At 37.3% G+C, this 16,446-nt stretch overlaps 1 protein-coding gene, 1 long non-coding RNA gene and 1 pseudogene across 2 annotated transcripts; 2 read left to right on the top strand and 1 right to left on the bottom strand.

Moving 5' to 3' along the window:
- Positions 1-2,735: 2,735 nt before the first annotated feature.
- Positions 2,736-4,938, bottom strand: LOC137721813 (protein trichome birefringence-like 3). Its single transcript, XM_068460822.1, has 6 exons — positions 4,749-4,938; positions 4,374-4,647; positions 3,950-4,121; positions 3,665-3,864; positions 3,232-3,390; positions 2,736-3,129 (listed from the first exon to the last, which is right to left on the bottom strand). Exons 1-6 carry the CDS (start codon positions 4,936-4,938, stop codon positions 2,796-2,798), a joined length of 1,329 nt encoding a protein of 442 aa, XP_068316923.1. The 3' UTR covers positions 2,736-2,795.
- A 4,563-nt stretch (positions 4,939-9,501) lies between these two features.
- On the top strand, positions 9,502-11,521 carry LOC137722091 (bifunctional monothiol glutaredoxin-S16, chloroplastic-like; annotated as a pseudogene).
- A 678-nt stretch (positions 11,522-12,199) lies between these two features.
- LOC137721795 (uncharacterized) lies at positions 12,200-14,212 on the top strand. The gene is made up of 4 exons (XR_011066722.1): positions 12,200-12,425; positions 12,513-12,686; positions 13,664-13,719; positions 13,842-14,212. It is a non-coding gene; the product is annotated as an uncharacterized lncRNA (long non-coding RNA).
- The last annotated feature ends 2,234 nt before the right edge of the window (positions 14,213-16,446 follow it).

Here is a 16,446-nt window from a genome sequence, read left to right as displayed (position 1 = left end):
CGTGTGTTTGGATGTGTATGCTATGTGCACATTCAAACTATTCACCGAGATAAACTTGATCCAAGGGCTATCAAATGTGCATTCGTAGGTTACTCAACTTCCCAAAAGGGATACAAATGCTACGACTCTAAGACCAGAAAGGTATGTGTATCCAGGGATGTGCGTTTTGATGAAACTCACTCCTTCTTTCAAATGCATGATGATGAACCTCAGGGGAAGCTCTCATATGAAGTGTTTCCTACCCCTCTCTTCCTTGATGATACAAGGCTGTCAACACCACAAAATGAAGCTGTTGAGATAGAGTCAGCTCCTGAAAGTATGGAAGCAGATAATGAAGAAGTCATTCTCGAAAGGAGAGAGCCTCAACTTGAACAACCTCCTCCTCCACGAAGGAATCCTTCTCGAAATAGACAACCTCCAGCCAGGCTTGATGATTTTGAAATCTACACGCCTAGACATCCTATTGGACAAATGGTTTTTCATAGCAAGAGCTCTCCATCTCATGCTGTTTTTGTGACCAAGTTATCCCAAAATTCTGAGCCTCGATCCTTCGAAGAGGCACACCAATCTCCTGTATGGAGGCAAGCCATGCTTGAAGAACTGAAGGCACTTGATGAAAACCAAACTTGGAGCATTGTTTCTCTACCAAAAGGTCAACGTGTGGTTGGGGCAAGATGGATTTATAAGACCAAATTTCACTCAGATGGAAACATAGAGCGGCACAAGGCAAGGTTAGTTGCAAGGGGCTTCACACAAACCTTCGGAGTAGATTACAAAGAAACCTTTGCCCCTGTGGCAAAGATGAACACAGTTAGAGTGCTTCTTTCGGTGGCTATCAATTCAAACTGGTCTCTACATCAAATGGATGTAAAAAATGCCTTCCTACATGGAGAGTTAGAAGAAGAGGTATACATGCGACTACCACCTGGTCATGAACGAGAGAAGGAACAAGGAATAGCCTGCAAGCTTCACAAGGCTATTTACGGTCTCAAGCAATCTCCAAGGGCTTGGTACTCAAAACTTAGTTCTGTCCTTATGTCATCCGGCTTTAAACGAAGCAATGCAGATTCTTCAATGTTCACTAGGATTGGTACGCATGGAAGATTGGTGGTACTTGTTTATGTTGACGATCTTATTGTCACGGGAGATAATCCAGAAGAAATAAATGCTCTCAAAGCCACATTACATTCAACCTTCAAAATCAAAGATCTTGGCAGACTTCGATACTTTCTTGGAATCGAAATGGATCAATCTCCAACTGGTTTGTTTCTAAATCAACAAAAGTACGTTCTAGATCTTTTAGAAGAAGCAAATATGAGGCATTGCAAGCCTGCCAAAACACCACTACCAACAAATTTCAAGGATGAAACCTCAAGCATCCAGCTTGAAAATGCATCGGAGTATCAAAGGTTGGTAGGAAAACTTATCTATTTGACTATAACCAGACCTGACATTGCTTATGCTGTTAGCTTTGTCAGCCAGTTCATGCATTCTCCCTCATCTCATCATTTGCAACTAGTTAAAAGGATCCTTCGATACTTGAAAAGCTCAATATCTACTGGGATTTTCATGCAAAACAACGGACATTTCACCATTGAAGGATACACAGACTCTGATTGGGCAGGCAATGTCCTTGATCGCAAATCCACAACTGGTTACTGCACTCTTGTTGGTGGTAACCTCGTTACGTGGAAAAGCAAAAAGCAATCTGTTGTAGCTCGGTCAAGCGCAGAAGCTGAGTACCGTGCAATGGCATCGACTGCATGCGAACTAATTTGGCTAAAGAGGTTGCTACGTGATCTTGAAATCATCTCCTCCAAACCAATTCTTCTTCACTGTGACAATCAAGCAGCAATGCATATTGCTGCCAACCCCGTCTTCCATGAACGCACAAAGCACATCGAGGTTGACTGTCATTTCGTTCGCAACCAAGTTCAGTCCAAGCTATTACAAACTGTATTTGTTCGTTCCAGTGATCAACTTGCCGATGTGTTCACCAAGCTTCTGCCTTCTGCACAACTTGATCGTCTTCTCTTCAAGCTCGGATCCAGAAGAACTCTCGATCCAGCTTGAGGGGGAGTATTGAAGTATCTACTATAATTGATGGTAGGGTTTGTCTAGTTGTGCTTGTTTAGTTGGTGATGAATAACAACTCATTGTCATCTTACTTTCAGCTAGGGTTAGCTGTTTGTTTGTTTACTTTAGGCTTATTTAAGAGCAATATTCCCTCATCATGTAAAGCTAGGTATTAGTTTAAGTTAGAGATAGTGGAGGTCAGGTCTTCACACATGCTTGCTGAGCTGCCATCCCAGCTGCCATCCCAGTCCGCACCATTCCTCCACACATGCTTGCTGAGCTGCCATCCCAGCTGCCATCCCAGTTCGCATCATTCCTCCACTTTCTTTCTTGTATTCATATCCTATTTATGGTTGATCTTGTAAACTATTTTAGACATGAAATATACATAAAATTGTCCACAGTTACAACTTACAACAGTAAACATCCCCCGTCCTGTCAAGGGGGGTAACTGGTAAGTCCTCCAGACTAATTACCATGACCTAGTTTATTGGATAAATTAGAATTTGCTACATTGCAGCATTATGTTACCAAAACACAAGAACATTGAAGAAACTAACAAGTTGCTTCAGCAGCTTTTGCTGTACAAATTCAATTCATTACAATTGAAAAAAAAAAAATGAGACAAGAACTTGAACAGAAAGTACAAACGTGTTACTTTCGATTGTTCCGCCTCTTGTTGTTCGATAGCGCTGCAGATTTACATGTGGTTCGTAGCGCTACAAATGTGCCATAAAAATTTGATTCCATGCGTCTGGAACTCCAGGAAGGCACCAATGTATACAATCTGAATTGTGCAGCACATCAGCCTTTTGTTCATCAGTTAGTAGGTTGCCTCCGGTTTCGGTGTAAACTTTTGTGTGAGCATCAACTCTGTGATTTGACATCTGCGTTACATTAAGTACTGAAACCGGAACTTTCATTTTGCGGATTACTTCGGACACCACGCGCATGACCCTCTTGTCCGAACCAGTTCCCCAGAATCCCTTTTTCATGTACGGCTTTGTTTCGTTGAAGCATTTGATCCCATCTGGATTTTCCCAGTCTGCACTTCTGTAGAATTAGAGATTTAACTTGTTACTCAAGTAATTAGTAAAAACATTCAATTTTTATCTTGTGCTTAATCATAACAAGTTGTGTATGAGAGAGAGATACCTCATGTGTGTAGGGGACATAGTAGTGAAAAAAACACGAGTCTTGTTCGGATTGATATTTAAGTCGACCCAGTTTGCCCAGGTCTTCAACGCCATTCTGTAGGCAACCGGTGCATCCAATTCTTCATACCCTTCTTCACCATTTGGAAACGATCCCCAGCTGTGTTCAGTTACACATTGTTGCTCAATTGATCAATCTTAAACCGAAAAGAAAATGACAATAATCCATTGGCATAGTTAATTTCTCTTCAAAAATATGCACAAATAGAACAGGTCATGACTTTTAATCATAACAGAACAGGTTAACTAAATAGACAATAAGCCGTATATAAAGCACTGTTTAGTGCCCTTCATTGTTTTAATGTCACTCTTTTTCTGTTATTTGTTAGAAGTTAGTAACCAGCTCTATTTATGCATATTCTTGTGAAACTTACTATGATTTGATCGTGTAGCCGCTCATCCACCAAACGTAAGTGTTGAACGCAAGGATATCTACTCCTGTCCAGTATTTCGCATGCTTGGCAACTGAATCCACTTTTAGTATTCTTTCCCTTGGATTTCCTATTATATGTTCATCAGAATTGGACTCAACCAGAAATGGCGCCCAATAGAATTCAATAGTAGCATTATACTCCTGAAGAAGGAAAACTTTCGATTAGCTTCATCTCTTTTGTTTAGTCGTTGGTTCAACTGAGCAAAGACTAAGAATTATAGGATACCTTGGCTCTGAAGACTGTATGAGACCGCCCTCGTTGAATGGATTTTTGGTTCTTGGGTATGATGGATTCGACCATGCAGACTAAAGATTGCCATTGACCTCTTTGCAAAGAATCCCCAACAAAAAGTAGTCTCTTTCCTCTGAGTTTCTTAAGTGTAACTTCTGGATCAAACCTACATATAAACTTGGAAACAAATACCTGTTAGAAAAACAATAGTTCATGCAGTATATAAATCCATAAACTTGCATACTATCACCACTCCGAAACAGTCATTATGCACTCGACCTCCCTTTAATTTTAGAAATCGGGAAGATGTAAGATGATTTTTTTGGAGTGTAAATAATATCTCCCAATAAATATATCAACATTTTAGTCTGGACAAACTTGCATAGATGTGTTTTGACATGCATTGTAAGTTGTCAACCTTGGCAATGTACAATCTTCAATCTGCCATTGCCAGTAGCGATAGCCAGAATCCGGACGTCCATTCTTGACACACGAAACTTGTCTATCAAGATACGGGCAACTTCTATCCGAGTAAAGAGGCTTGATCGAACGGTTGAACACCCACTCTCCATTCTCAACGCTGCACTCCTCGGGGTCGAAAGCAAACCTATCATCTAATATGGGATCCCTTAACTTATCCCTATCATCTAATATGGAATCCCTTAACTTATCCTCGGTAGCATTTCTGTTTTCTGTTTGGTAGGGATTGGTGACCACAAAAATCAATTAGGAAATCTTTGTTGGAAAAAAATCTCAACAAGAAAAAGAAAAATCAATAGTTATTTGGACTTACTATTTTTCGTAATGGCTTCGGGTTTGGAACATGACTTAATTTTGAAAAAAGGGTTGGAGGAAAGCCTGATGCTAGATCGTTCGGCGTAGAGGAGACTGATAAAGGCGATAGCGCAGACCATGACAACAGGAAAATGTAGCTTTCCTCGAACCGCTTTCATCGCGCCGGATGCAGAAGGAGGGAAGCTCATGGTTGGGAGAGAGTAGAGTACTGCAGAAAGCTTTTTGATTGTGGGAGAAGAAAGAAAAGGGAGGATTATATGAAATGATGTGTACAAACAGAATGATGAGGACTTAGTGAGAGAGGTGTTTTATTTTTGGGGGAACATTTTATTTGGGTTTTGAGTAGGAGTAAAGCTAAAGGAATGTATTGGTTGGGTGGGAATTTTTTAATTTATTTTTTTAAAATTATTTAATGTTTAGGGGTAAGTTGCAAGGCTGACATCTTGCATTCCTTTTGTGTCCTGTGCAAATGGATATAGTGGGGAGCTAGCATAGCTTATATGATGATCATCCAACAACTATGTTTTTGCTTTCATATGCAAAAGTAGTTCAGAATCTACCCCTCTCTCTATCTCTCTCACTTTTGAATTGTTTGGCTATCTAGTAGGATTCATCTATCATATTTATTTATGTCTGTATATCTATATGTATGTATGTATGTAACTCTAATTGCCAATGAATGTTGGTTGAGTTGGTAAGGTTCGTTCTATTCGCTAAATTAAGGCTTAGATTTAAGTCCCGATGCCAGTAATCGCTCTTGGTGGGTGATTTGTACAAACAAAAAAAGGAGCTAACCCCATTTATAAGTCTTCAAAGAGGGTTGTGGCATGCCCTAACCCTAGAATGGGGTAGCCTTCACTCCTCCTTAACTTTTTATGTACCAAAAAATAATCCGATTAGAGAATCTCCAAATGAGATGTCAAAAGATAAATGTCTAATGTTAAATTTGATGGTTGACGTGGTAATGTCAGATTTTCTCTTTTTCCAACCGATATGTTTTTTTTTTTTGTTATGTATGATATTTGTAGGATTCATTTTAAAATGAAATCAATTAAAATAAATTTTCAAGATCTATAATTGGTGCATTAATAAGATCCACACAATAAAATAATTAAAAATTATTTGACATCACCTTTTCTCATATGTCAATCCACATAGGATTGACATATCGATTAGAGCTTGTTTCTACCTTCAAAATTGATTACATAACATTTCGCTTAGGATTTAATATCTGCTTTGAAGATGGTCTTAAAGTAACAAATCCTTCACACTCGTAGATAACTATTATATAAGGAGAGATTCCCGGATTCACCTAGTGGTCGAGGTCACCTAAAGAATCTGGGAGGGCCAAAAACACATTTGTTGACCATTTTCTATTATAATTACATGAAGCCACAAGAAAATTGAGGCAGCCATGACAACATCTAGTCTACATACAGCGTCGCCACTAATTCAACCGAGTGTATATCATCTTACTAGCATTCGTCACGTGAAACATAATGAAAATATACAAATTTGATGATCTACATTCGGTTGCATGTTAGAATCTCAATATCAGCTATTGAAGCCTTGCTATTAGACTAACTACGTAGCTTGAATTGTATGAAGTGCATGTCTCTTGGTTGGTTGTGGTAATCAGCAGCCAAATCAACAAATGCCTTTCTTTTGGTTTACTTTTAGAAATATTTCATTTTCAGGTTGTTAAAAGGTTTATTGATTGAATGATGAGAGAGCATGTTGAGGTACTTGTACTGAATTTTCGATATGTAGCAGCAGTATAAAAGTAACCACATATATGCTTGGTGCACATCGTCATAATCGTCATCTCGAGAAGTTTACCTATATTTAGGATGTTACTTCATTAGTATTTTAAGTCCATTATGTATTGTGAGTGTGCGTCGAGGACGAAGTTGGTGTTATTTTAGATGCGGGAGAGTTAAAAGAAAGAAGGACCATTTAATTAAGAAAATTGATTGGAGAATTGGTAATTCAGGAGTTAAAAAGATTTTTTTATCACATCCTGGCCCGGGCCTACACCATATCCCAGACTCGACTCCACTGTAACACGATATTGTCCGCTTTGGACCCCGACCACACCCTCACGGTTTTGTTTCTGGGAACTCACACGAGAACTTCCCAATGGGTCACCCATCATGGGATTGACCTCACGCGCTACTCGCTTAACTTCGGAGTTCCAATGGAACCCGAAGTCAGTGAGCTCCTAAAAAGCCTCGTGCTAGGTAGAGATGAGAATATAAATATAAGACTTACAAAATCCACTCCCCTGGGCGATGTGGGATGTCACATTTTTTGCTGCTGCTATATCCCCAAAAAGTGGATGTTTTGGACTTTTCAAGTTGTAGTGGGAGAAAGGAACACCTCCTCTTCTACGACCGTGTTGCCAAATGAAAGTAGCTCATGCGAACAACTTGAAAAATCCAAAACATTACTTTCAAGATATGGTAGCAATGAATAATCTTTTAACCTCTGAATTACCAACTCTCCAATCACCTTTTGTTTTTTAAAAAAATATTTTTTTATTTTTTATTTTAATTATGACGCTTTCTCTTTTTAACTCTTCCCCATCTAAAATAATACAACTCAAAAAGTTCACTTATATTTAAGATGTCTCAATATCATCATTTTAAGTCAATCACATATTGTGAGTGCGATTTAACTTTCTCCATCGAATAGACGTGCTTGTAATACTGTCATAGACATCGGGAGGAGACGCTTTATGCAGTTGATATAGACATGATAACCTCCACATGATATAGTCCTGAACCAAATGAACAAAAACAGAACTGTATGATTCTGGAGAACTGATAGGCCAACCTAAAGATCCTGACTGAACCCACAAAAAACAAACTGTAAATTCTAAAATATGAAGAGAAACCACCGAGATTTTGACCGAAATATGGAAAAGTCTGAATGAGCAAATCTGGCATGAACAAACAAGTACATGAAATTTGGGGTGGTAGCAACTTGTAAATGGTATGATGCTGTTGGCGTGGAAAATTAATCCAACCTAACATTGACATCATGTTCAAGTACGACAATAGTCCTTCCATTTCTATGATTGCGTAGCATTAATTTAGGGTTTGAAGTTAGCTGCAATTTTACTCCAAATCTGTCATACGATTAAGCATTTAATATAAAACATGATCAACTCGTAAGGTCCAACTGCATCATAGAAAATATACTCTGGTGGGTAGGGCGAAAGTATACTCTGGTGGGTAGGGCAGGTTTTGATATTTTGAGGAACGGGAGATCTAAAAAAATGTGCCTTAACAATAATTATTTGCTTTTGAATGTATGATTTCGATAAACGTATTTATTTTTTTATTGGTGACACGTCATATAATTTGCAAATTTAGTTTACACATTAATCTTTGTTAAGGGTTAGACTTAAATTGGAATGAATGCTTAAAAACTACAACTTACATAGCTACTAGCTAGTAATTTAAAAAAAAAAAAAATTAACAACCAAACATAAATTCATAAAAATTGGAAAGAATAAAAAGGCACATAGCATTTCGAACCCAAAACTCAAGACCTTTCATTAATTTTAAACAGCAAAAACCATTGCTTCTCATTAAATTTCTTAATCATTTAACCAAATTTTATAAAGTTATAATCTTACGAAAAAAAAAATGTAAAAACATAAAGTAAAAAAGCACACATATCGTTTCAAACCAAAAACCTTCTCGTTAATTTTAAACAACATAAACCACCATTTCTTGTTAAATCTCTTGATTATTTCACCAAATTTTATAAATTTATACTCTTGAAAGAAATTTGTAAAAATTTGAAAGTAAATAAATGAATTTCAAACCTAAGACCTCCTGTTAACTTCAAACAAAAGAAACCACTATTTATGATTAAACTTGGTGGTCATTTAGCCAACTTTTATAAATTTATACTTATGAAAATATATATGAATGTACCACTCTAATAATTTTGGTCCCCCATTTTTTCTTGGATCCCGGACGGTCCGTCATCCTGCACTGGCTTGGTCGGCCCTGGGTGGTGGTGACAGAATGGTGTGTGGAAGTGAAAATAGTGGTCCTTATTGCATCATGGTGAGTGGTGGAGTATCAAAGTCTATGAAAGTCCATCAAAATTTTAAGGGGAGAGGTTGAAATTGCAATAACAAAAAACATACCATAGAAAGGTATATGAAAGTCTATTAATTTTTTAAAAAATCCTTTAAAATCAATGAAATTTTGAATACACTAAGTCATATTTGAATACCACGAGATTTTTATAGACTTTTTAGAAATCATAAAAAGTTTTTAGAGAAATGCAACTGGATTATCTCAAAGTGAGACTCTCTGCCATCTCATGTTTTTGGCATTATGTTTTACAAGGTTGACATGAAAATTGACGTTAAACTGCGAGATAACAGAGAGTTCCACTTTTGAGAGAATCCCCTTTGCATTTCTCTCAAGTTTTTATTCAATACAAGGTGACTTTACTCCATAAAAGTCTATCTTAAATATATTTGATTTTGAAAGTCAAGCAGATTCCATCAAACTCCATATACAATATAACCCTACAAATCAATCACATATTCATATGCATTTTAACTTTCGCACATAATAATTATCAATTCTTTGACTAACACGGCCTCAATGTTATCTATTTCTTTGGGTCCTTGACTCCAAGGCCCAACTCCACTAGCTACTCGCAAACATCTGGGTCGGGTCAAAACCCGAATCCCTTGCCCCAACAATATCTGTTGATGATCAATCCCGTCGCCTCCCTCCATCCGCTTATTCTCTTCTCACTCTTCCCAAAATACCCTAATCCTTCATTCAATTTACCACCAAAAGCCCTCTCCTTTCCCTCCATTTCTCTCAAACCCTACACCGCAACCAAGGCTCGAGCTTTGGTCATCACTTCGCCGGTTAAGACTCTGTCGGGGGCCGATCTAATCCCCGCGCCGGAGGCGGCGGAGACGGGGATCTACGCCCTTTTTTTTTATCAGAACGGCGAGCTGCAGTTCGTCGGGTTATCGAGGAACATAGCGGCGAGTGTTCTCTGACACCGGAAGTCATTGCAAGAGCTTTGCTACTCCGTCAAGGTACGTACTTTTTCTGGGACCTTTATTTGTTACTAAAGTTTAGTTTTTGTGAATTTAATTTAATTTAAATATTTTTTTTTTGAAATTGAACATCTATATATTGATTCAAGAGTTAAATTCAATTTATTCAATAAATAATATAAAATCAATTCAATTTTCGTTTTGTAATACAAGCGATGGGGAAGGGGAATTCTAACTCGGGAACTCGGCCTAGTTAACCAACTGAGCTACAAACCCCTAATCCACATTGTTATTGATTTGTGTGGGAAATGCATACTCTGGTGAAAGAAGTGTTTTTTTCCCGTACAGGATAGAAGTTTATTGGATCGAATCGAAATGTTTAATCGGTGTTGATTTTACTGCAAAACTAGTATAAATGTAGAAGGAACTATGTAATATTGCTCTTCTAACAGTGATGGTATTGTACTGTAGGTTGGGGTAGTAGATGAACCAGATAGGGCGGTTCTAACGAAGCATAGGAATCATGGATGGAAGAACACATAAAAGCTACCGGGAAGGTTCCTCCGGGAAATGAATCAGGCAAACGCCACATGGGTCCGAAAGCCACCACCAAGGAAGAAGAAGCCCGATCTCCGGCTAACACCTGGTCCTAATGTGCAGCTGACAGTGCCATTGGAGGAACTCATTGACCGGTTGGTGAAAGAGAACAAAGTCGTGGCCTTTATTAAGGGCTCGAGAAGTGCCCCATTGTGCGGATTTTCGCAGAGGATTATGAGAGCGTTGATGTGCTTGACGAAGAGTATAGTAGTGGATTGAGGGAGAGACGGAAGAAGTATAGTAACCGGCCGACTTTCCTGCAGATATTTGTGAATGGAGAACTGCTTGGGGGCTGTGATATTCTAAGTTCCATGCAGGAGAAGGATGAGCTTTCCAGCTTGTTTAAAAAGTGATTGTTCAAATTTTGGTCCGTCTATGTAGATTGGCAGAGTTGAGCAGGGATATGTGATATTGAAACTGCACCAGGCAATCGAGTTCGTATTCATATAAATTATCGTTTGGGCAGTCGTGTGTATGTCTTCGATCTCCTCCCTCCTGGTATCGCTTGTATCAAAACCACAAATGAACAGTGAATTGGGGTGAATTTTGAGTTATTTACAAAATTACCACCGCTTCTTCTCTTCTGATTGGAAATTTCGATTTATTTACGAAGTTGCCACCGCTTCTCCCGTCGCAGAGAGGGTGTTCCGTCGGTCTCAATCAGAGTGGGTTGAGGACGGAGACAGAGGCGAGGGAGCTGGGCGGAATTGCAGAGAGAGAAAGAGAACTCAGAAGATATTTATTTTGTTGAGCTAACAAGAAAAGGGGAGAAACAACGAGAAAGTGCGAATCTGAGAATCTGAAGTAAAAAAAAGATTAGTGGGGTTTTAGCTTCTGGCACTTTCTTCCCTGCTTTCTAAACCCAGAAGCAGCAGCTTTTTCTCTGCACCCCTTCAAAGCTCTGGAATTGTTCGCACAGATTTGAAGCTCAAAAGCGTCGGATTTTATGGAAATTATTGAAACTCTGTAATCTGTATATAGAGTGTTAAATGAGTATATGATTAATGGGGGGAATTTTGTTTTCGAAAGGACAGTGACATGTTTTGTGTCAATTTGGCTGCGATAGTAAGATTACTTCATGGAACTCTGTAATTTTTGTGGCATGTGAATGTCAAATTTTTTCTTAATTTAATTAGGGAAAGAAGTGTGTTTAACTGTAGTGCTATATGATGAAGTTAGCATCCTTATAGGTTGGGAACTCAATTAGTGCACCATTGGTTGTGCAAATGTATGAATATTGGTGCTTTTCCAGGAAAAAGGTGCTTTTTATTTTGTGGAACCGTTTGGAGAGCACGACTTGAGGATCTCAGACCCAAGGTAAAAGGTAAAAGGTAAAAATCTCTGGCTTCCTTTACTGATGTAAGCTTGCATGAAAAAGAGAAAAAATAACCAAAAATTTATCTGAAGAGAAGAACCAAGAATTTTGAAGCCAATTACATTGGCTTAAGAATTGCTTGGGGGACAACTTGCTCTCGATCGGCAGTTTTATTTATTTACCTCTGTTTTCTTGCTCAGAAAATATTATTCCAGCCCTCAAAGCTTAACCAATTGAAATTTCTATTCGGGCAACAACCAACACATAATTCCAATAAAAAAAAAGTAGCGAGAAGAAGAATGTAACACAGAGACACATGCATGTGAAACATCATAGCTAGATTGTATTATTTATCATAACTCAGTACAGAAAAATCACAGACGTTGCCTTGATAGGTTTAGGGTTTTACCTGAGATAAATTGCAGTGCAATCTCTGTGCTAAAAGTTTTTGGATCCAAGGCAGTCTGGATGTTAAGTTATAAAGATTTTTCCTTTAAATTTTTGGGTTCTTTTGTGATTTCATTTTATCTGAATTATTCATTTAGTGTTTGAGATGCACTACCTTGCAGACTATTATTCTCTTTTGGCTATAACAAGAAACTTGATTGTGCAGACTGTATTTGTTTTGGGATCTATAAAAGGATATTACATGGAACATATCTTGGCTGTTGATACCATACTTGGATTCTAAACTCTGTAAAGCTGCCTTCATCTGGGTTATTTTCTCAACATTCTCTTTTTCGTTTACAGTTGGTCTCGTATACCATTGTAAGTGTTAAATTTGTGATTTGTTGTTTATGTAGTGAAAAAATAGGATGGTTTTATTTTGTTTGTGAGACTTAAGAAATTACCTTCTGCAAACGCATAAATGGACTTTTGAAGAAAGCTGTTGACCTCTCTATCCTCTACGATGCTGAAGTTGCCCTCATGATCATCTTCTCTCCCTCTGGCATGGCCTGCCAATCTGCAAGCCACAAGTACGTTTAATTAACAAATAATTTAACTAGCTAGCTAGGTTTGATGATTATCTTTTCAATTAATGTATGGTTTTGCTAACATGTGATGCATCATAAATAGGACCATTTCCATGTATAGAGGTGAAGTCGGGTTGCCTGAAATCAAACAAGTTAATTTTGTGTTCCAATATCACAAAGAATGGTGCGGGAATTTTGATATTTGGGTAGATTTTTATGAATTGTTCTAGAGCTAAAGGTTGAAATGATCTTATTCACTTTGACTTTTCTAGAAGCTATTTGTTAATGGTTGTTAATTTGGCAAAATGAGTTTTTCATGCCACCATTTTGTTTAAATGTAGAAACAAAAACTAATATCCATGAAAAGATAGATGAGTTACAAGGAAAGATGGGATATCAGTTTAAGCTTGACTGAAAGTTAGTGTGTAATGCTTGGTGATCGTCTATTGCTACAAGAGGAAATTAAAATAACTTTGTTATTTGATTCTCCGCATTTTCATTGCTGATTCGTCAATGAACACTTAAATTTTGGTTTGCCTTTATTAATCTTGAGTGCACTCTTTTCTATTTTTATTGTATATTGTTTTCAATTATATAATTGCAGCTTTCAAAAGAGGAAGATGTACCCTTTTATTTGGCGAGAGAGAGAGAAGAGAAGAGAAGAGAGAGGGGGGGGGGGGGGGAAGATTGTCAGAGAGTTGAAATATGTTGACAAATGGGATGGTGGATTACAATGTTGTATGAATTAGTGTGTTAGGATTTTGTATCATGTTGTGTGAGTCAATGTTTTCTGTTCTGTTTTGTGAATGATTTTGCATTCGTTGCTGCCAGGTTTTTGTCCCAGTGCTTATACAATACTTTGTAATATTTAAACGTAATTGATTTCAAATTCTTACAGAAATGGGTGTAATGTAGACATAATTATGTGAATTACTGAGTTTTCGAAAGAAAGTAATTTCGATTTTTTGATATTCGGGCAGGCAAGAGAAGTGGAATTGAAAAGCAGAAAGGTTTAGAGAAAGCAGCCAAGCTCCAGGTAATAATGGTGAATGTATTTTTGTGTAGATTTTGGATACATTTTTTTGTTTTGTCAAATACGTTTTGTTGTGCTGCGTGGTGTTATTTGATGGTTTTATCTGTTTTTAATTGTTGGTGCAGAGCTTGACAAAATTGTAACTGCACTGATGTTCTCCTCCAATGAAACCGTCAATTGCCTCCTCGCTCAAGGTTCTCCCCTCCCCCCTCTCTCTCTCTCTCTCTCTCTCTCTCTCTCTCTCTCTCTCTAAAATCTTAACCCTTTTTAAATTTATTTGTCTAGTTTTTGAATTTGAAGTTTTGGGTTTTTTGTTTTAGGCCAAATAAAAAAAATTAGTGTTGGACCGACGCATAGCTGTAGTATGTGACAATACAGTGGATTCTATGAATTATTGAAGAAAAAGTATTTATTGGGTTGAAGTAAAATTTCCATTTAATTTATCAAGTTTTGTGCTTTCCTGCTAATATCAATTTTCGAAAAATAATGTCATGCTTTGTTGGGCTGTTTCCCAGAAAACCCTCTCTGTGTTCCCAGAATCAGCATCTGGGGTATCCTTATTTGCAGTTTCTCCTTTTTCCCAAATTCAGTATTTGGGACATTCTTCCTCTTTGTATCTTTCGGAGAACACTAACATGTTCTATGCTGCACAGAAAAGGATGTTGCCCAATGCTTACCGGTTGTTCACATGTACATGTCTTTTATACTTTTTGTTGACTAATTTTTGCTTAATTTCAGTCCTGTATTTCACTTATGAGAGAGGAAAGTGTAATGTAGAAAGTTTGAGCTACAATTGCATACAGTGTGTGTTGTTTAGGAACTGAATAAATATCAATAGTCTATAGGTTAGCCTTGCAAAATGTTAACTGAGTTTATTACACCTCTGCCTTGCCTCTCGCCTCTTCTCTCGCTGTTGATCACCCCTTCTCACAACTTCATCTAAAATGTTGTGCATGTATAAGATTTGTGTTCATGGAGGTCATTTCAAAGGGATCTCAGGCTGGGGTGCAGAGATTTGATTCAAATTTATGGATTTCAGTAAGAAACTAAGAACCCCTAATCTTTTCTTTCGGTTGTAAGAGCTGAAATTGACATGCATGTGGTTCTCTTTGTGAGATATAAGAGATTGAGAAAATTTTTGTTTACTGTTCTGGGGTGGGACTGTCAGATACAACAGATTGAGGAATTTTATTCAATTTGATAAATTAAAAATTGAGAGTTGGCAATCTACACCAAAAATTGGTAACTAAATTGGCTAATAGGTTTTCAATTCCATGTTATTATTTTCTCTGATGATATTTTTTTTGCCTGTTCTGAGCTTTTTTGTTTTTGTTTTTGTTTCTGTGTATGGTCTAAGAAAATTGTGGTTTGACATAATTTTGTTTTTATTTTTATTTTTAGTTTTTCCTGTGAAGAAAGGATTGTATTGTTGCAAAGAGCAACAATGTGCTCCAATCCGTTTAGGGCTTGGAGCTAGATATTTCAAAGATACAATGGTAACATATTTAAGGGTAGCATACCCGGTTTCCTAACAAGCTTAAAATCATAGGGTAACATGTATAGATACTTTAAATGAATTTGCTCAAAATCATAGGGAGAGATGTGAGATTTGTGATGCTTAAACTACACTATGAATTATATGTCCAATTCCCTTGAATTAGAGAGATTTCATACTGCATTTTAAGCATTTACAAATCTCGCATTTTCCATTGGGATTTTGAAGAATTTCACTCATCAAAATCCATAACTTCAGACAAACCAATCAAGACTTGAAAAATCATCGTCAATCCATAAAAGCAATCTCACAATTCCTCAATGTTATGAATAAATCCAATCATATCAATTAGTATTTCTCATGTTACAAATTTCCACTTGCTTTGTATTAACTTGGAGGCTATTTGTAAATTTGTGATTAGGATTTGGTCAAGGGACTTACCTACACTCACGATGCAATAATTTATCGCTATTGATTGATTGCTGGTTGCAAATATAGTTGGAGTTTGATGGTCTCATGATATTCTTATGTAATCTTCATTTTCTTTCGGTCTAATGTCCCGTTGTCAATATAAAAAATGGTTTGTGAGATTTTCATTTTCACATACGCTAATCAATGCAAAAATGAAAAAAAAGGCTTAGACTTCAAAGTCTATAATCAAAAAATCAACTCAACAATATCACAATTCCACAGCATGCCATATCATCTACGTTCATCTTCCACTTGGCTATGCTGGTATTTGTGTGTAGGGGCGAAATTTTTCGCCCTGTTCCCCACTTTCTTTCTTTGAGTACCTTTATTGGTCAATCAATAGCCCTAGCTCCACTAGATAAAGACTTCAAAATCAACAACGCACAAGTCAATGCAAAAAGAAAAAATGAAAAAAAAGAAAAGAAAAGAAAAAACCAAAGACTTCAGAGTCTACAAGTCAACAAGTCAATCAAACAATATCCCAATTTCACTCATCTCATCTACCTCCTTGCCTGACGCTACATTTATTATGGCCCGAAGAACTTAATGGCAACCCCAGAGAGCACGTCCTGATGCCTTTTTCCCAATTCGCTGACCAATGGCCCTACTATACAGATGTGGAAAGACTTCAAAGTAAACAAAGCGGACCTGACTTCTCTCCTCTCTCGGTTTTTATACATTCTCTTTCTCTTTTATTTGTACGATTACGGATACATCACGTCAATATTTTATATCACTATTACTTTTTGTCTTATTATTTTTAT

This window comes from Pyrus communis, chromosome 17 (assembly GCF_963583255.1).
Source record: "Pyrus communis chromosome 17, drPyrComm1.1, whole genome shotgun sequence".
In the NCBI taxonomy this organism is placed as follows: domain Eukaryota; kingdom Viridiplantae; phylum Streptophyta; class Magnoliopsida; order Rosales; family Rosaceae; genus Pyrus; species Pyrus communis.
This window is presented reverse-complemented; position numbering and strand designations above follow the sequence as displayed.